The sequence below is a fragment of the Phoenix dactylifera genome, chromosome 6, assembly GCF_051530095.1.
Source record: "Phoenix dactylifera cultivar Ajwa chromosome 6, Ajwa_hap1_PhDact_Kaust_v1.1, whole genome shotgun sequence".
In the NCBI taxonomy this organism is placed as follows: Eukaryota; Viridiplantae; Streptophyta; class Magnoliopsida; order Arecales; family Arecaceae; genus Phoenix; species Phoenix dactylifera.
In genome coordinates, this window is record NC_143195.1 from 371,715 (window position 1) to 392,033 (window position 20,319).

At 37.5% G+C, this 20,319-nt stretch overlaps 1 protein-coding gene across 3 annotated transcripts; it reads left to right on the forward strand.

Annotated features, from left to right (window-relative positions):
* Positions 1-308: 308 nt before the first annotated feature.
* On the forward strand, positions 309-20,191 carry LOC103696578 (katanin p80 WD40 repeat-containing subunit B1 homolog KTN80.4-like). Of its 3 annotated transcripts, XM_008778286.5 has the most exons (18): positions 309-863; positions 1,170-1,300; positions 1,433-1,550; positions 1,657-1,883; positions 2,168-2,270; positions 7,632-7,702; positions 10,264-10,338; positions 10,419-10,562; positions 10,688-10,916; positions 11,028-11,705; positions 12,897-12,953; positions 13,035-13,153; positions 15,310-15,435; positions 18,222-18,296; positions 18,372-18,484; positions 19,131-19,247; positions 19,340-19,408; positions 19,553-20,191. In XM_008778286.5, exons 1-18 carry the CDS (start codon positions 836-838, stop codon positions 19,611-19,613), a joined length of 2,541 nt encoding a protein of 846 aa, XP_008776508.2. In that variant the 5' UTR covers positions 309-835; the 3' UTR covers positions 19,614-20,191. The 3 variants fall into 3 exon arrangements, 2 of the variants coding, with proteins under 2 accessions (XP_008776508.2, XP_088580383.1); XM_088724257.1 differs by lacking the exon at positions 11,028-11,705 and having other exon boundaries at positions 330-863; XR_015988391.1 differs by lacking the exons at positions 19,340-19,408; positions 19,553-20,191 and having other exon boundaries at positions 330-863; positions 18,367-18,484.
* Positions 20,192-20,319: the final 128 nt, after the last annotated feature.

Genomic DNA, 20,319 nt, shown 5'->3' on the forward strand with positions numbered 1-20,319 from the left:
TTATATTTATTTATCCAAAAAATATTAAATATTTATATGGAATCAAAAAAAATAAATAATATTTTTTGATTAATTTTTTTTTTTTACTGGTTTTTTGACTGCGACATATAATCTATAAGATCTTGGCCCATGGGCATCAACGTCAAGCGCGGCACACGGAATAGAGCTGTCCGCACGCTCCAGTGATGCGAGAGAATTGTCATCCAAACGTGGAGGCATCATCAGCCCCTGGAGCTCTTCCATCATCCGTTGAAGGGTCCAGTTTTTTTAGAAGAAGACGACAACCTCCCACCCTCGTCAAAAAATATGGGAGGGAAAGGAAGGAAACCAAACCGAGAAGAGAAGAGAAAAGAAGAGAGGAGGAGAGCGAAATTTTAGGAGACAAGAATCTTTCCTTATAAAAAAGCAGAGAGGGCGGAAAGGAACTCCACTACCCTCTGTTCCATTTCACCACTGAGTACGGTCTGAAACCCATCCGTTTTCTTCTCTCTCGTATCTCTAGAGGGAAGAAGGGGAGAGCGGAATAGCTCCGGAAGTGTCCACGAATCTCTGCTTTTCTTCTCAAAGATTCGATCTTTTCGTCTCTGGTTGGTAGTTTAGGTGGGCGGGAGCTGCTGACGGAGAGCAGCTGGTGGACTGGAGCGGCGCTGCAATGGAGGCGGGGAGGTGAGGGAGGAGGAGGAGGTGCGGGGTTTGGCTTCTTGAGATCCGTCATGGGCTTAGGAAGTTTGATGTGAGTTTATATGAGTGGAGTTTGAGATCGAATTTGGACCATGTTGTTGGTCTTCTAGGAGAAAAGGAGAAGAGGAAGAAGAGGAGGCTCTTTCGCTTCAAGATGAACGCCAAGCGTGCCTATAAGCTACGTATCCTCTTATATCGTCCAACTTTTTTCTTGAATTCCTGCTAGGGTTTATTTGAAGTCAATCAGAAAGGCCCCTTTCGTGTTTGGGATTGAGATTTATGGTCCTTTGATCGGTCTACTTGTCTTTGCTTACAATTTTTTGAGAAAAGTTTTTGAATTAGTTATGGCGCATTAGATGATCTTTCGATTATAGAAAAAGTCTTTAATTTTATGGTAATTGTCATTAGTATGTAAGAAGTCTCTGGGCTATGGCCATTTGGGACTTTCAGGTTTGATTTGGGTGGAGTCTTAACTCGATTAAATCCAGAGGAGTTTGCAGCACATGCTTCCAATGGGAATTGCCTCAAGATTGGGAGGAAGACTTCGAGGGTTCTTTTCACTGGTGGAGAAGATCACAAGGTCAATCTCTGGGCTCTTGGCAAACCCAATGCCATACTGGTAGGATACTCTTTATTTCTTCCACCAGATTCCTTACTTTATTGGCGACTATATCTATTCACTTAGCTGGGGGATATGTTTTCTTTTTTTTTTTTTGTGGTTTTGTTGAATGACTAAGCTGATAATGTGCAGAGCCTGTCGGGCCATACAAGTGCAGTTGAGTCTGTGAGTTTTGATTCTTCTGAAGTTTTATTGGCTGCTGGAGCAGCCAGTGGCACAATAAAGCTGTGGGATTTAGAGGAGGCAAATGGTAAGAACCAAAATTAATTTCCATAGTATGTGCAGATTGCTATTTATGATGAACAAAGAAGAACTTGGAACGTTGCTTTCTAATTGCTGGTTTTTTTGGCCTGCAGTTGTTCGCACTCTCACCGGGCATAGGTCCAATTGTATATCTGTTGATTTTCATCCATTTGGTGAATTCATTGCATCTGGATCGTTGGATACAAACCTAAAAATATGGGATATCCGAAGGAAGGGATGCATCCACACATACAAAGGGCACACCCGAGGGGTCAATTCCATTAGATTCACCCCAGATGGCCGATGGGTTGTTTCAGGTGGAGAAGATAACATTGTGAAGGTGTTGTATTGGGCTTCACCTTTTGTTCTGTGTCTCCTACTCAGGAAGTTGCAAAACCAATCTCAGGATTTATTGGCATCAGTGTGTTATCATATATCTGTTTCATTTTTCTTTTCTTTTTTCCTTTTTAAGATGAATGCCATGTCAATTTGGCAAGAATTTCTGGCCATGTTTAGGAATTATGCCACTTTTTGTTCAATAAGCAGTTGATGGCATGATTAGAATTCTATTAATATGCTTTCATTCGATCTATCGTATTTTTGTTCTGAAATCTGTCTGAACAGCTCTGGGATCTGACGGCTGGGAAGCTCTTGCATGATTTTAAATGCCATGAGGGTCAAATTCAGTGCATAGATTTTCATCCTCATGAATTTCTTTTGGCAACAGGTTAGATTTATAATACAACTCTTCTATAATCGTTGTTTTTCTTTTCTTTTCTTTTTTAATCTCTGTTTCTTGTTTTAAGTTCATAGTACTGTTCAAGTGATAGCAAGAAGCAGCAACTAGGCTTTTATAAGTCAGTGAGTGGGAAGATTTCAAAAGTAAACCAACCCACATGGAAAGCTCATTCTATATGTGATGAGAATTCCTGATTCCTTATAGAACATTTTAATGACTTGCCATTTTGTGTTGGCAACAAGATAGCTTGAAGTCAATGCTCTTGCTGATGTTGATAAAGAATCATAAGGTTATGTCTGAATTAGGATGTTGGCCATGCATAAAGGATATGAGTTCAAAATTACATGAAAAATGACACTTGTAGGACAGTGGGCTTTTTTGAAAGACTTAAATGTCAAAAGAGTTTGGTTGTGTGGTAAAGAGGCTATCTAAAAAGGAAATTTTGTTTGAAGACATATTTAATTCAACAATTAAAAAACAGAAAATCACCACTCTAGATCCAACTTAGATGAACATCCGCATGAATCCTGTCGAAGTTTCAGAAATACCCAGCTTGTTGATTTATTAGATACAAAAATAGGAGATGACAAATAAACATTATTTTTATATATTTACCCTATTTGGTCACTAAAGTTGAGGAATCTATGGAACATGAGATCATATAAATTGACATGTGAGAGCCGAAAATCCATAATTTTTTTCTTAATAGAAGTAACAAAAATCTCATTTCTTTAGGTTTTATAGAATACCATGTCTTAGAATTTGGCGATTCTACCAAACACAATATGGTCATGCCTGTTCGCATGTTGGATTGTTTTGATTGAAAAATGTGAGATAAGAAAATGTGTAATTTTTATGTTGACAAAAATATAGTAGTTGGGTTGAAAAGTATGCTTTCACTAAGTACTTGCAATATTTGGGTCTAGTTCTGAAAATGGAAGACGAAGGAAAAATTAGATACAATTGAGAACAATATTGTTCTAATTATTGCTTAAATATGATTACACCATGCATGAAAAGTTGATGAAATGATTCTGGGACTATGAAAAACGTTATTACATTTGGAAAAAAATCTTTTGGGAAGGGCTGAGAAGGTTTGGGCAGGGTAGCACTGCAATAGTGTATTTTCAACTTCTTCTTGGATGGTTCTTAGCAAGGGCCTTTAGTCATCAGGATGCAGGTTTTGGGTCCTATGTTTGGAAGACACTATTGTAAGGAGTAAAATGAGATGTTTAATCACCATATCGTGTTGAATGTAGGTTTAATTTTGATAGGGAACTAGGATTATGGAATACTAGAAATTAGAGGTGGAAAGGCAGCAAGGGCTGTTGTTTATTTTTAATAAAATACAGATACTTTCATATTGACGAAATTTAGAAGGTCAAGCAGCTTTTCATGATGTCTTCAGATTTCAGTTGGATAGGAAATATGGAGATACTAGAAATTAGTGGGAAATTGTCTGATCTTGTTCCTTGCTAGCTAGTGATGTGGAAGCTTGGCTCTTCATGTGTATTTGACATTAAAAAGCTGGTGCCTTTTCCATGATGTGATTTGGTGGGAAGTGTGGAACTGGAAACATGTGCGAGAGTTTAGGCAAAGACTGCATATTGGTGGTGTTTACAGAAATCATTAGATTCGACACCCTGTTACTTGGAAGAGCTTCAAAATAGAGAGTGATTGCATACATAAATACATGCATACATGCATGCATGCATGCAAGCATAGACACTTCATCCGTCTAACACCCCAAATATTGTGGAGGAATGCCGGGAGACTAATGACCCCATTTCCTTAAAATACTTCTTTATATGGAACTAGAAGGTCTAATGATTTGAACATTGTTTGTAATCATTATTGCTACATTGATAGATTATTAATGCTCTTCCCCTTTTCCTACATCAAACTTTTAGTTGGACCATTCACTCATTGTAAGATAATGAGTTAATGTTGACATTTGGATAATAATAACTTGATATTGTATTTTGTTATGTGATTTTGGATCAAAATGGTGGCAGGCCACCTCACACTTCATTGATAAATGTAATGAGAAAATAGAACATACAAGAAAAGAAACAAAAAAAGCTAAAACCAAAATTAAAAAAAATGAAGAGAAGGAGAAGAAAGAATGGAGAAGGCAGGAGACATATCTAATCCAAACATCAAAAACCAACCTCTGAACACCCATTTACAACTTGGATAGGCCTTCACCCATCATAAGACTAGTCTATTTATTTTGTTGACGATCTTCGATAATCTTGTATCATGAAACTCCATGGTGGGAGTCACCACTGGGGAGGAAAATTGCCTTCTCTGTATGATGTATACTTGGATTCAACGTTGCTTCCTCTTAACTCCACTTAACACTCAACTGTTCTTCCTAGTCTCTAGTATCACAATATCATTGGCATTACCATGGAAGGCTGGGCCTCATACTCTGGTTTCGGACCTTGTCTTTTTTCTCACTCTTCATTTGTTGCAACCCACATCACCTCTCACTAAGGACTCGTTTGGTTTACGAGAAGAATTTTTTTTCACTAGAATATTTTTTTTAGGAAGTTGATGCTTGGGTATATGATGCCTGGAATGACCATAAGAAAGTGGCATATTCCAGAGTGCCTTATGCTTGGTTGAGTATTTACTTTCTTAGGAAAGTTATGTAAAATACCTATTATGCTCTTAATAAAAGGAAAGACATTATCGCATTCTATTTAAAAGCTTAAGGGCACTTTTGAAAAAAAATTATCCTAATTTTCAGCTGGTGGGAATTGGACTTTTCCATGTCCTACATGGATTTTTATTTTTCATAAAATGTGGGAATCTTATTCCCATTTTTTCATCTCTCTTCTTTGAAAACCTCAACCAAACATGAGGCATTTCTTCATTTTCCATTGACCACACTTTTTCTTCTCTTCCCACGAACCAAACGAGTCTGGAGCGTTTCAGTTGCACCCAAGTCCAAAGTTTCCATCATCCTGGATGCTCAATCTCCAAAAGGAGCATAGAGATGCTTGCAATCTTGGAGGTCTAATTTCACATGGTGGGCCTAAACCTATTGGAGAGGGCCTTGTTAGACTGCAGGTCTCCAAACTATTCGAGAATTCAAAATTTGAAGTCTCTTTAAGCTTATCCCATGATCTAGTTGTCCCATAACTGTGATAGTCTAAGCCTATTGATCCAATTTGCTGTACGCTAATCTTGTTAGCTATTAGTCACTTCCTAATGGAATCAAGTATAGGAGCCTGACAGGAGCCAGGAGTTATCATCTTCACGATTATTAGGTTTTGCACCAACTTTGGTGAGGCCAAATCCGAGGGATTGCCTGTCTTATCTGCTTTCGAGGAAGAAGCAATTGACTAGACTTTGACTCCACTAACCATTCCAACCAAGGCTCTCTTCGTCTCTAGAGTAGAAGGTCTAGTGCCCAGAACAAGCAAAAGAACTTGGTACAATGGATTGCCTTGGGTGTCCATCTCCAGCTATCAAAAAGCTCAATCAAGAAGAGAGAAGAGAGAAAGAAAGGGAAAGGGAGAGGGAGAGGGAGAGGTGGAAGTGGGAGGGCAAGAGAGGTGATGTGAGGACCCACACAAGCATGTGTTTAGTCCCACAATGTGTGTGCATTGAGGAGGTTATTGGTACTTAGGTAAGGATTGTGATGGCTTAGTTAGAGCCCAGTCTACTTGACTGGCCCGATCTGGATGTTGGACCCGTGCATCTGTCGCACACAATGAGCAGTAATAAACTCCCGATAAGAGTCTGCTTTCCCATCTGAAGTAGGTGACTCCTAGTAGAAATAGGAGACCTAGGGCTACTAGAACTCTCCTAGGCTTGCTAGAATCCTAAGTCACCTCTTTAAATAGGAAGCTCCTTTCCACCGTGACCCTCTACCACAGGCACCGTGCCTCTTCCTCTCTTCTTTCTTTCTGTTTCTCCCTCTTTCTTCCTTCAAACTCACCGTTTTCTAGCATTGTGCCCATCGAAAATCGAGGCTAGAGAATGCCACTGGAACCAAGGTTTGGCAGAATTTTAGTTCTTTAGTTGGTTATGAATTTGTAGCTTAGTAATTTTCTAAATATTGAGGATTATGGGTTTGGTATTTATGTTTGGATTTAGTTGCTTTGAACTGGTGTTTACTTTGTTATTTAGTGGATGATGAAGTTGGACTTTTAGTTATTATATTTTGTTTGAGATGGATTTGGAAGCTAAATGTAATGATTGGCTTTGTATTATCGTGGGTTGCATCTCTCGGTAGCATGGCCGTGTTATATCATGGATTTGGGGCGTGACAAGAATAATGATCCATAGTAATATTTAATAACCTTATGGTTAACCCTTTTTGGGCGAGGTCCTAGATCATTACAAATGATATCAGAGCCAGCCTAGCCTATGGCTTATGTGGCCAGGGGACATTGTAGCACGGGCTCTTTTGGGGCTAACCATGAGCCAATCTTGGTGTTTATGATTGAACTATTTTCATGACAAGAAAACCGGAGATTAAATAAGAGGAGTATGTGAGAACCTATGTGAGTGTATGCTTAGTCCCACCTCAGGTGTGTGTCGGGGGGAGGTCTTGGATACTTTGGTATGCCAAAGATCTTAATTAATAACCTTTGTTGGCCCTTTTCGGGTGAGGACCTAGGTCATTATAGGCATTGGGGGGATTTGGAGAAGAGTGAAGGATAGGGAAAGGGCCAGAGGTGGAAGGGGGGAAGAGAGGAGAGGGGAGAGGAAGGGAGGTAAAGGAGGGGCAAGAAGAGAGGAGAGGGAAAGGGAGAAAGGTGGGTGAGGGTGGGGGTGAGAAGAGGAGAGTGAGGAGAGGGGGAGAGGAATAGAAGGGAGAAGGAGAGGGGGAGGCGCCAATGAGGGAGGAGAAGAGAGAAGGAACAGAGAGAGGTGGATGTTATGTGTTTTATTTAGCTATTTCTTAGTGTTAATAACATTAAGCTTCATTTTATAAGTTAGATTTGTTTTGTAGCTTGATATCTCTACTTGTTATTGCCTGATCTTACCTACAAAATCGCAATTACTGTACCGTCAACACGCCACAAACAATGGTGGTTGGCATTATATACTTGTAATCTTGCACACAAAGCATTATTTATATTGAAAGTCTAGCACATGCATATCTACTGAATTTGAGTTGGTTGGTCCTTGAGAGTGTTTTTAATAAGAGATTTGCAGTTTGTTCATCAATCTAACAAACTTATGATGATACACAACATTGTATACAAAACTTGGTCTTATTTCAATCAACTACAAATCTTACCTGCAGAGAATCAATTTTCAGATTATACATGCTTTTAGTGTTTTTTTAATAATTTTGTTTATCATCTATTTCGAAAAACTGTATAGGTTCAGCTGACAAGACTGTTAAATTTTGGGACCTTGAAACTTTTGAGATGATTGGGTCATCAGGACCTGAGGTATCACTTTTATAACAAATCTTTAAATGCATCATTTTTTGAAAATTTCTAACTGAACTCCGTGGTAAAGATTATTGTTTGTTGGTGTTCTGTTCTTATTGTTATTTTGATTATCATCACCCATCAATTTCCGTAACCATAGAGCTGCTCTGTAATTTATGTATGTCAAAATTTGCGATTACCATTAGTTAAGGTCTATCATCAAACTGCTTTCTACATATGATAGTCTTCTTCATGTGTTTGTCTTTATTATAATACCACTATTTGTATGAAATTAATTATTATTATTAATTTTATGAGCAATATACCAATAGTATATCAAAGTACAAAGTCCTTATAATGTTATATATTATATATTATCATATTATTGACATAATATATATTACCATATTACTATAGTTCTGCACTATTATTGTGAGATTGTGCTATTACATTGTTACATAATTTCAATTAGGGTATGCCGTACTGGTCTGGACGAACCGATCCGGGCTGGGACTGGTACTGAATCAGCATGGGATCCAGTACCGGGAGCTTTTCATTAGAAAATCAGCCGGTACGACTGCCGTACTGGTACGGGACCGGTACGTACGGGTCTGGGCTGCCACCGATATGCCGACCGATACTAATACGGCGGACCTTGATTTTAATGATATATATTTTGTTTGTTTTATATAATATAATTATTAGTAATTATCAAATAATATCACAGCAGTAGCTCATAATTATATTTCTATTTTAAAATATTATTATTGAATGTGTTATATTAATAAAATTATCATTGTATTGCTGGATTATGAAATTATTAAGTAGCTATAACAATGTCAATATACTGTACAAGAAAGTAACAAATCTCATAATTATATACTATAATGTTATTATAGCATTGCCTTATTTTAAATTATGACATAATATAATTAAATAAATAATATATGAATTTGGCAATAATAATATTAAAGTTACATATTATGATTATTATATCATTACATAATATTATAATAGTATATCAAACTTAGTCTTATTGCTTTGATGCAGCAACTTGCCTACCTATTTGCTGTAATTCTATCCGTGGTCATGTTGATTGTTGGCCAACTTTTTTTACTTGGGCCCATATATGTAATGCCCATTACTTGTTTAATATTGAACTATTGAAACCAAACTCTGGATTTTAATTAGTTGCAATAACTAGAATTTTAGCAAGTTTGGTTATGTGAAACCATCACTTTGATTATATCCTAACAAAATAATGCATATGCACTTTGATTATGCATAGATATAAGCCATATCATGTCTTAGTGCATGTACACCTTACCAATCTCCACTAATACAAGAATCCTTGTTTGCATGCATGTCTCTTGTCCATCTCAATATAATAGAATTAAGATAATGAAAAAGTTCATTTTATGCTATCTCCTTGCCATCAAGTTATATTGGATTCTTGGTAGTTCTAAGTTGGCATTTTGTATTGATTCATCTTGAGGTTCCCTTTTGGCCAATCCATTCCTCTATAGTCCTGTTTTAACATTTAATATGTCATTGTCCAATGTATGAACATAGAATTTCCTCATGTAACATGCAGAAGATTGCTGCAAATTGTAAGAATTTGTTAAATCCATGACTTGGCCTTCTGAGTAGTTCTCCAATCTTCAAAACTGGGGCTTACTATATCATAGATACTAGTTTTCACAATTCAGACTGGTTATCATGCCCTTAGATGTGTCTTTTATGTTGTCAAGGGAGCATGACTATGACTCTTACATTCAGGCCCTTCTCCATTAAAGTCATGGTATCGGTATCCATCTCGGTCTAGTCTCGAGTTTGTATGGTACCAAGACGGACTGCAATAGTTGGAACGAGCATTAACAACAAGAATGAAGAATAAAAAGAAAAAAAATGGTTTGCCGGGGATGTGAGGCCATTCCAAGTGTCAGGACATAACTATCCTAGTCTATCCATGTTAGGATGGATCGAGATCATGTTATGCCGTACCGTGACAGTACCAGACGTACCGTATCGGTTTGGTACCGGTACGGATGGCATACCGATACTCCGTACGCCAAAAAAATCCACACCGTACCATACCGACACTATGCTAGTGTGGCACCGGTATGGGGTCTAACACCAAGACAGTGAACGTTGATCGAGATGGATTAGGATGACCTAGTCTAGAGGAGCATGAGGTCCCAGATGCATCCCAGGACCAGGTTTCTCTCTGGTCTAGAGGATACTACTTGAATGGAGCTGACAGACTGGGTACATCAATCATCTCGTATGCTCCTTTTTCTGTCTTTTGTTATCAGTTGTGTCTAATTCTGGTCTTTTGGTATCTCTTCCATTATTTTTTTTTCAGATTAGACCATCTTATAACAGCCATGGAGATTGCACTTACTAGTTTAGTGTCTGACCATTGATTTCTTTATTTTGTTTGTGATTTGGTGTCATTAAATGATGTTTGAACGTTATTATGGTATCTGCTATCAGGACTGTAGCCTGTTGCTTTTATATATTGTACTTTCTAAGCAGCATGACTTCAAAAATTATGGACCTTCTAACTTCAATTACAGACCAGCAGTGTGCATTCCATGACTTTTAACCCTGATGGGAGGACACTATTTTGCGGATTGCATGAAAGCCTGAAAGTGAGTTCCCTTGAAGTAAGCTTGTTAGTAAGCAGAGCATTTTACTCTTTTTCAAATAGTGTTACTAATTTTACTTCCAGGTTTTATCATGGGAACCAATAAGATGTCATGATGCAGTGGAAGGGGGATGGTCTAGATTGTCAGATCTGAATGTCCATGAGGGCAAACTTATTGGATGCTCTTATAACCAAAGTTGTGTTGGAGTATGGGTTTACGACATCTCGGTATGGTCTGAGTCTCTTCTTTATGAAAATTTATGCATGTTCTAGTTTTTGTCATGCTGAAAAAATAGATATATAATCTTAAAAAGTAACTTATGATGTGTAATAGCTGAAATTTTGAATTACAGCGCATTGAGCCATATGCAAGGAGCAGTGCTGCTAGATCAAATGGCCATTCAGGATCAGAATCCAATGCCAGTAGTATTGAGTCCCTGAAAACTAACAGCAATATCAGGACTACTATGGGAAGGTTATGTGTTTCACAAAATTCAGTAAACAGTTTTAAGACTAGTATGGGAAGGTTATCCGTTTCACAAAATTCGCAAACTGTAGCTGAGGAGACTAAACCTTTAATTTGTAGGTTATCTGTTTTTTGCCCTTTTACTTTTGCTTTGTTTTATAATTTATTTAGATGATTTAGGAACAGTCTTTTTAATTATTTTTAAAATAAATTTGCTAAACTTGTAGCTACTGGAAGTTGCCCTGGTACTCACCGCAGAACTGGATTAAGCTCCATTCTGAAAATGGCTGCAGCAAATTCAGTTACAGCAATGGGTGCTACAGTGTTAAAGAGAAGTTCATCAAAGTCCCATGGAACAACCAATCTTCAGAACCTTAACAAGTCTGATGTGGCACCTGTAATGGCCCCCAGTGCTACTAACTCAAGAGCAGATCTGGTTTCTGACTCTAGAAAAGAAACAAATGATGTGATACCTGTTGTTGTGCCCAAAGCCAGCTCAAGAATGGATTTGGCTCCTGATCCTAGAAAAGACACTGGCAATGTGGCACCTATTATCGTCCCTAGAACTAGCTCAAGATTGGATTATGGTGCTGATTTTAATAGGGAAACTGGAACTGGAAGGGCACTGACATTTGCCATTGAATCACAGGCGACTGATTTACAAAAATTGTCAAATAACAGAGATGATTCAGAGGGAACAATTATAGGATTAGATTCTGGACCCATGGGCAATAAGAGTATTGAATTAAATGAAACTGTAGACTGCAATCTCCTTTCTGCTGTCAATGGCTTTGATAAAACATCTGCTGGCAAAAGGAACCTAGAAGATGTTCAAATAATAAGGGCTGGGAAGGCTGGAGAAAACCTATCAGTCGAGCCAAATCCCAGTTACTCATTTCAAACTTGTGAGTTCAGATTCTCAGAATTACAACAAATATGTTATTTGACTATAAATACTACTTTTGACATATTCTTGCTTGATTAATCTCTACTGCCTGTCCTCCTATTGCAATGCCTGATTTCAATTTTTGTTTGTACTTCTATTGTTAGGTTTGAGACCATGAAATGGAGTTGCAAATGCTGTTAACTTAGCTATTTGTCAGGATTCTCATACACTATCTTTTTTTATCATTAGATATCTGTCTCATACATCTTCATGAAAATGCCCTTTTAATTATGCACCAAAAGTTGACATTCTTACAACTAGAAGTTAAATAGTCTTTGCCTATACTGAGGTTTTACCATGTCATTCTTTAGCGTGGCTTTTGTTATTGTTGTCAATTTTGTTCTATTTGATTCCATGCTCACTTACACACACTATAATGTCAAATCTGTTTGGAGGATGACTTTGGTTTGGTGTCTGAAATAGTACATTCTTGAATTCCATTGACCGTTCTTTTCTTTTTTCATTTTCTTTTTTTTTATAAACTGGGCTAGAATTCTTCATCTGAATCTATTGTCATGGTTTTATCTTTGATCTCATTCCTTTGACAGAGATCTCGGCCTCTAGTCACAACACCATCTATGCTTTGTTTGTGCATGACGTCACTATTCTAGTATTTTCTGCTTTTAGCTACTCTTATATGATATTATCCACCTTTATAATGCCATCACTTGCACTGATTTTCTTTATGGTTGAAAAGACATACCCTTTACCATGTATTTTGATTTCAAGAGTTTGTTTCTCCTATTAATATTTTGCATAGAGGAATCTTATATTGATTTATTAATATATTATGACAAGTTTTTTCTTTCCACTTATTGGTGTTGTGCCGTGCTAGTGCTTGGTATTCACTGGCCAGATCGACATGTGCTGGCACATGTGCATGGGCATGCTGCCTGCCATGTGCTGGTCTAGGCCTGCACAATATGGTCCAGCCGTGCTAGCCAGCACTTTAATCCTCGGATGGCATGCTTATGGTCTGGTAGTAGAGAAACCCTTTGGTATTGGGTCCTGCAATTGCATGCAAGAATATTATGTTATTTTGAAAAGCAAATTGACATTTATGCCAAGATTTCTTCCTGCACGTTGTGTAGAGTGTCTTTAACAAAAAAAAATAGTTGAATCAAAGATATTTTTTCATTTTTCGTATTAGATGATGCTAGAGTAATTAAACAAAGGGATACAAGCTCTATGGAAGTTCTGAAAGGAGGTAAGTTTGGATTCTTATTAATTAAAACTTGGAAAATTTAGTTTTTTCATTCTACATTTATTTATTCCAAAGACTGTACAGGAAGAACACGATCACTTGTTGCAAGTTGGGAAATGAGGGAACTGTCTCCTAGTTATGAAGGTCCAACACCCAATAATTTCTATGAAAACATGTCTGCTTCTAGCATCAGTTTTACTTCGGTATGGCATTCATCCTCATGTCTTGTTTTTTTTTTATAATGTGACAGTGCTTCTTTTAACAGCCTCTCTACATAATATTTTGAATACTGTATACCATATACCGGGAAGGAAATTCTTAAAATTATCCAGTTACTTAGTTCAAGTTTTACTTCACTTTGTAAGTCTATTAAAGGTTTTCATTCTTTTTCTTTTTGCTTTTTGTGAGGTTATGCAAATCACCTATTTTGCAAGGTTCCTCTAGTAATAAATTGTTGACTTGGCTTGTATGTTGTATCCTTTATTCTAGCCCGGCTTTTTATTATTTGGTATCACCTACATATATATAAAGAAAAGCATATTTTGAAAGAAGAGAGAAACTGTAGAGTCATTTTTTGAGTAACAAAATTATGATGTAGAGAATTAAAAGTTAGTAGTCCCTCCCCCTCAATTTTCTTTACATACAGATATTGTTCAATTATTATTGCACTTCAAGCAACATTGGGTGCCACCCACCCTTGCTTAAAAGAATTAAGATATGCGAAATGGAGTCGGCATAATATACCTTAGTACAACAGGAGCACTTTTCTGTTGTTAGGTAGATGGAGAGTCCAACATAGAATGACTTGATATTCATTGTCGGAATTGATACAAAAGTTTAAGCCATTAGGTTTTGAGCCCAAGTATGGATATACCGTTCCTTCTCACTCTATTTAGTCGATGTGAGATTATCCGCATACATGATTTTCAGCAATTGCCCCTTCACATGGGGACCTATCACTTTGACTTTCCCTCGAGTTGGATCCACTACTCACAAGTCCTGCACCTTATTGTTCTTTTTGAGTGCACCATGTGTTATTGCTCGAGCTCAACTTGCAAGTGTCATGCGATATCGCTTTCCTAGAGCTATGCTTTAGCTGACTCTTACAAGAGTTGACTCTTCCAAGAACCATGTCTTTTTTCAAGGCTCTTTCATAATTCGCCTCGGTACCACTCCATTGAGAGCTTGCGCTCTAACCTAGTGCCTTGCTTCATCAAGTGTCAGCTCGTAACCACATTTATATCATGACTCCACTCTAACAGCTCATGTGCTACTTTATTCTTCACAAGAGCAACCACTGTGTTGCTTTTATTGCTTGGAGAGTTGTCCAATATTTTAATGCCTCTGGATCTAATACCATTTCTACATCCAAAGAACCACCACGTTTCTTCTACGCATGATATAGACATGCTTGTCTAATGTGACTATACTCCTTATAGTAATAGCTCTGCATCTTGCTCTTATCTCTAGACTTGTGTCTTGATTGTGCACTACCAAATCCTCTCTCTTGTGATTTTCCTCTCATCACCAACGCATTAGTAGGACCCCATGAATAGTTTTCCTTTGATCCTTTATAGGGAGCAATATTGGCACCATACAATCCATATTGAGGACTGACACACCATTTAAGTTCATAATTAGACCATCCTAGGAAGCATGTCGAACTAAGCAATACAACAGCTTTCTCCTGATTACTGATCATGACCTCAACTGCCACCAACTAGCTAATCAAACTGATAAGGAGCTTTCGCAATGAAGCTCCCCCTGGCTTGTTTGCTATTATTTTTCTATCAGTTTATTCAGCTATTCTTGCGATTATAAATTGCTTCCCATTATGTTGTGACTGGAATGTAGTCTAGATGATGGATGGGGATCCTGAGTGAGATCTGTCAGCTTCTCGTAGTGTCATTACACAAATGGTGTCGGATCTCATCCCATGCCTCCTTGTTCCCCAGCCAGGATCTCCACAGCCCTCACCATCCTGCAACATATTGTGATTGGTGATTGCAATATGTGGCAACATAAATTGGTTCCTGCAATTGGAAGGTGTGGCATCCATGTTGAACATCTCAAGCTTTAGATTTTGTATTTTGCTGCATGTATCTATCTTTGGAGATCATGTTGTTTGTACACCAACTATTTTAATATATGGATTGAAAAATTTACATTTTCTTGTTTTATCTGAGGAATGCTGATTCTTCTTTGTCTATCAGTCAAATGCTTATCCCCTTTTTTCTATTTTGTAGCTAACTGTGCTTCAAAATTCTCTTCTTACTAGATGATTATTGTCAAAGTGCATTTGCTGGTTGCAGTATTCTTATGTGTAGTATTTGCTCGTTTGTTTCAATGTTATAAACAGAGAGGGTGCCTTTCATCAGATCAACAGGAAACATTATCTGCTAGTGATGAGGATGCTATTGCTGATTTGGTGGAACAGCACAAACAATTCCTAACCTCTGCGCAGTCACGGTTGGCAAAATTACAGGTGATTTATATGTGATTTAAATTTAGTTCTCTGGCAGATGTTTAGAACAAAAACCATAATGTAATCAGCCCAACAAGCTCCTTCCCATCTATATGGCTTGTTGCCTTTTGAGAAATTGAATACAATTATCTCCAGTCAGAGGGTTTTTGAATTGACTCTCAACTTAATATCATGAAGCTTTCTTGATTTTTGACCAAGGCAACTAAGGCCAACGGAGAGGCCTGCCATAAATTTTTACAGTCCGATGGCAGGAAGGGAACCTAGCTTATTGATTATGCAACACAGTCTAGTTAGCCAAGGAAGAATCCTTCGAGATCCCCCATACTTGGAATCATATTCATTTCTGCATTTGATTTATGAAATCACTTTCATTTCCAAGAAAGATATTATAAGTCTAGATTCACATAAGATCCAACAAAGAACTAAATAATCAATTTTCATATTACAAAAAAAAGGATAGCCAACAAAACTTGTTCCATGTTTTTTAACTTCACCTATATAAATCATTTAATGTTCTCTGTATGTAATGGGAAGCTGAGCTATTCATATGGAGATATTAATATATTCATCCATAGGGAACTTTTCTGTGTTCAGTACCATCACATTATTTTTAAATAAAGTGATAAATTTGTTCTCTAGGTAGATTATTCATTATAAAATATTCTTCAATTGTCGAGAGATTTATCAGATTAAAGATTATTGTTGAAACAAATAACTCTTTTGGAATCACATAGCAAGTGATTGTTTTCTTCTTCACTTTTTATATGTTTTAACTTGCTTTTTTGCTTGAAGCAAGGTTGATTTAGAAAAATTATACCTGGGTTCTTCCCTCCAGCATGTTTTGAAGTGAGAACCTAAAACACCATTAGAAGGCTAGAAGCTGTTTTTGGAAATGGAAGTTCTTCGTAACGGTTAGTCTGTTGACAGGGTATTTATTCACCTTATCTTGCTGTTGGCCAAGATTATATCTTTAATCTTAACATAGTTTACCCAGATAGACGGTAACTGATGTCTTTGATGATATGAAAACTGTCACTGCCATCTCTTTACTGGCAGGAAGAACTCAGATTTTTAGGTGGATGTGCAATCAGCTTCCTATTGTGCTCTTTAAGATTTAAAATAGTATCTAACTGAAAAGAAGAGAATCTGTATAAGAAGCTTGTTACCTGAGTAGGAAAACCATTTTGTGAACTATGTAGATGTATGAATATTGCCTTGACTTTCCGATTGAAGTCAGATGAAACAAAACTAGTCTGTTACATCAGGTTGTAATTTTACCCTTTCCATGAAGTTTTCATGCCTTTCTATGTCAACAATTATTGTCAAAAAGGCAACCCTGAAACATATATTTCTTGTTAATATATCAGGAGACCACTTGAGTGATGATGACAAGTGAACTTGAAGACTATTATTTTTTATGCAGAAATGCTGCGAGCACACAGGATTGAGTGGTGCAGGAATAGTAATGGCACCATCTTGTAGCTTTGGAGGATGGTAGTAGTCTTGTAACTGTATTTGCAACTTTCATTTAGACATCTAACCCATCAATCTTCTCGATTGTTGGGGGCTAACTAGCCTGAATTTTGTCCCACGTTTTCATGCCATACTTTACTTGGATCTTGGATAATGGTCTCTCTGGTTGGTGCTTCTACACTCTTCTACACCTTAGACACATTAGTGCTATATTGTTATGTGCTTATATTGTACCCACTAGTTTTCCCTGGAGTATCCTTGATAGCACAACGTGCTACAGGAAGATAAGTCATAGACATGGCATGAGAAGCAAGAGGTAGAGCGAGAGGAAGAGACAACATAAGGAAAGTTCGCATCATATTTAGGAATCAGAATGATCCAAAACTTACCAATTATATTATCCATATTCCAAGTATTTGGGATTATTGTGATCCGACACTGGGATGCTTGCATCCAACTCTGGTACCTGAGTCCATCTGGCATAAGTACCATTAATACTATCATGTCTTTATTGGAAGTAATAAATTATCGACTGCTACCTGGATATTTTTTGTACTTCAGTTTACTATATTTCATTTCTTTATCTGTATAGGATAGTTATGACATACCTTCTTGATTGCTGACTCTCCATCTTTTGTGACACCTGTGTGCCATATTCTTCTTTGTTGTATCTTTGAAATCTAGACATTACGAGCTTTACTGTCTTGGCATTTGTCTTAGCTTTTTTGCTATTTTGCACATTTCTGTCATTGTTTCTAAACTAGTTGGGGACTAGGCATCATTTCCAAGCATCAAGTTGCTTGTTATACTGAAGAAATATCCATTCCAGTGCATATATCCTGACATGGAAATGTACGATAAATATATGCCAGCTGCCAGAATATTGACTGGCTTCCTGTTAATAGTAGTAACTGATATTACTCTTGACTTTCGCATAAATTCAGATATTCAATCTGAGAGCTCCATAGAATTTGACGGAGATAAAGCCTTGCATTTTACGACACACAATTTATAGCTTGTTCTACCACAAAATTGATAGCTTGTTCTACATAAATCATATATACTCTTTTTTGCCATTTTATTTAATCTAGAGGATTACTGCTTTAATTTATCCTAACATGGCGAAAATGGCTTGTGCCAGTGGTTTCAAACATTGAAATAGGAACGTTAATTCATCGTGCAAACTTAAAATACACAAGCCTTAGTAACTATCTTTATGGAGGAGCACTATCTTTTTTGCTTTCACTCTGATTTTATTACTTTTCATATTCACGCTAGTATTTCAGTCACCCAACCTTATGTAAAACTTGCAGGTAGTTCGCCAGTTTTGGGACAGAAATGATGTCAAAGGTGTCATCAATGCAATGGAGAAGATGTCCGATCATGCTGTAGGCGTTCTATGGAGGTTTTCAGCTTTGTTGGTTCAATAGGAGCACATGCTAACATCATATCATGTAGTGCAGGTCTCTGCTGATTTAGTCAGCATTCTGATGGAAAAAGGTGATGCCATTACGCTGGATCTTTGTACATGTTTCCTACCACTCCTCACAGGCCTTTTGGGGAGCAAATTTGAGAGGTACTTTCGTGGTGTTTTTTTTTGGTTTTTTGTTTTATGTAGAGACCAAAGTCCGCCGTACCGATGTATAGCCTCCCCATATTAGGTAATACCATACGGTACCAAATTGAGACTCGGTAAGGGGGTGTATTGATATTATTGGCATAGTACGAGTATGGGATTCAGTGCCGAGATGGCAAATTTTGATAACGACTATTTATTTTGTACTTTAATCTAATGTCGGGCTTCATGACATAATTTATGTTGACAAAAATGGCATGATCCGCTTTGATCCCAAAAATCCCAATACCCCCCCTCCCTCCTCCCAAAAAGAAAATCTCTTGCCCTTCTTTTTTACTGAAGATTTCCTAAAAGAAATCCAAAACCCTATTAATCTATGAGGCAGTCTTGAAAGTTAAAAATTAATAGATTCCAATCAACATGTTTCTTCCTGTTTCAAATTTCATTTTCTTGCTTCTGCATAGCATATATCTGCTACTTGAACTTCCATACTCTTTCTCTCTCTCTCTGTTCTTTTTTACCATTTCAGCTCAATATAAACTGATCGCTATGTTGATCATATATTTCAATATAGCAATGTTGTTTGGCAAGTCATGTCCATTTCCCATGAAACGTGTCCTGCATGCTTACGGTGTTAAATTCTCAGACATACAAGCATTTCTTTGGAGATGCTGCTGAAGCTTATCAAAATCTTCGGTCCTGTAATCCACTCAGCTCTATCAGCTGTTCCATCTGTTGGTGTTGATCTTCAAGCAGAGGAAAGGTACTTTTGTAACTGTTTTTTTTTTTGTTTCACGTGTCGCAATTAATCTGCCGCTAATTCATGTGTTTAATCCAATTTTTGCTCCATGCCAGGCTGAAAAAATGTAGATCATGTTTTATTGGGTTTGAAAAGGTCAAACGTATTCTCCCTTCTCTCACAAGGTGAGTTGTCATTGTGGCTGCAAATACCCCTGATTTTTTGTCTCTTTTTCAAAACATGCATTCCTATAGAAAATCCCTCCTTTTATGTACAACATTTTATTGGCAATAAACTACAGTATTTTTTTTTTTTCTTCCATTTCACAGAAGAGGAGGGTCTGTTGCAAGGTCTGCGCAGGAGCTGAACCTTGCTCTTCAAGGGCTTTGAATGACCGACAGGCATATATACGTAGAAACATATGATTACACATTCTTTTGCTCGCTCGACCCACCACCCTGTAAAGATTGCTGCGGTCGGAGAAGCCTTTTTTTTTCTTGCAGCAGGGGTACGTTTTCGACGTGCTAACCGACAGCTTCAACTACGAATCCGAAAATGGAAGGCATGGCAGGTGGGGACGTCGTACCAACTACATGGCACCAGCAGAGATAAAAAGGACAAACACAAAAAAGATTTGTTTGATCTAACGTGTAGAATGCCAGCCGCTAGCGGAGAGAGCCCTTGACAAGTGCTGTCCCATGGCCTACGATTTGATATTTAAAGCATATTCTGTACCGACGTTTGTAACGATTTGTTTGCATTAGAGCCTGTGTTCGGTCCATGGCAACATTGGATTACTTAGGTGGACATTCTGTTGCTCTGTCCTTATGCACCTAGATTGTATAACTGCAGCTGATACAGAGAGAGAGAGAGAGAGAGAGAGAGAGAGAGCATTAGAGTTGCTACCAGCATTATTGGTTTCCCACGTCAGCGTTGATTAATTTATCAAAAACATCGACGTTTGAGTATTCTTTTGTGATTCTGTGCGGATGGGGTGGGGTGTTTTACCTGTTTCTTCTTTCTTTCTTTCTTTTCTCTGCCTGTTCTCCTTCCTTTTTCTTCGTTTATGTTCTTCTTCTCTACGTTTCATTATCCT

Excerpts from the sequence above, each read along its gene's own strand:
- LOC103696578 (XM_008778286.5), top strand. The coding sequence starts at position 836 with ATGAACGCCAAGCGTGCCTATAAGCTAC. Across the intron at positions 864-1,169 it reads CAAGCGTGCCTATAAGCTAC|AGGAGTTTGCAGCACATGCT; the intron begins GTATCCTCTTAT and ends GATTAAATCCAG. Across the intron at positions 18,485-19,130 it reads TTGGGGAGCAAATTTGAGAG|ACATACAAGCATTTCTTTGG; the intron begins GTACTTTCGTGG and ends TTAAATTCTCAG.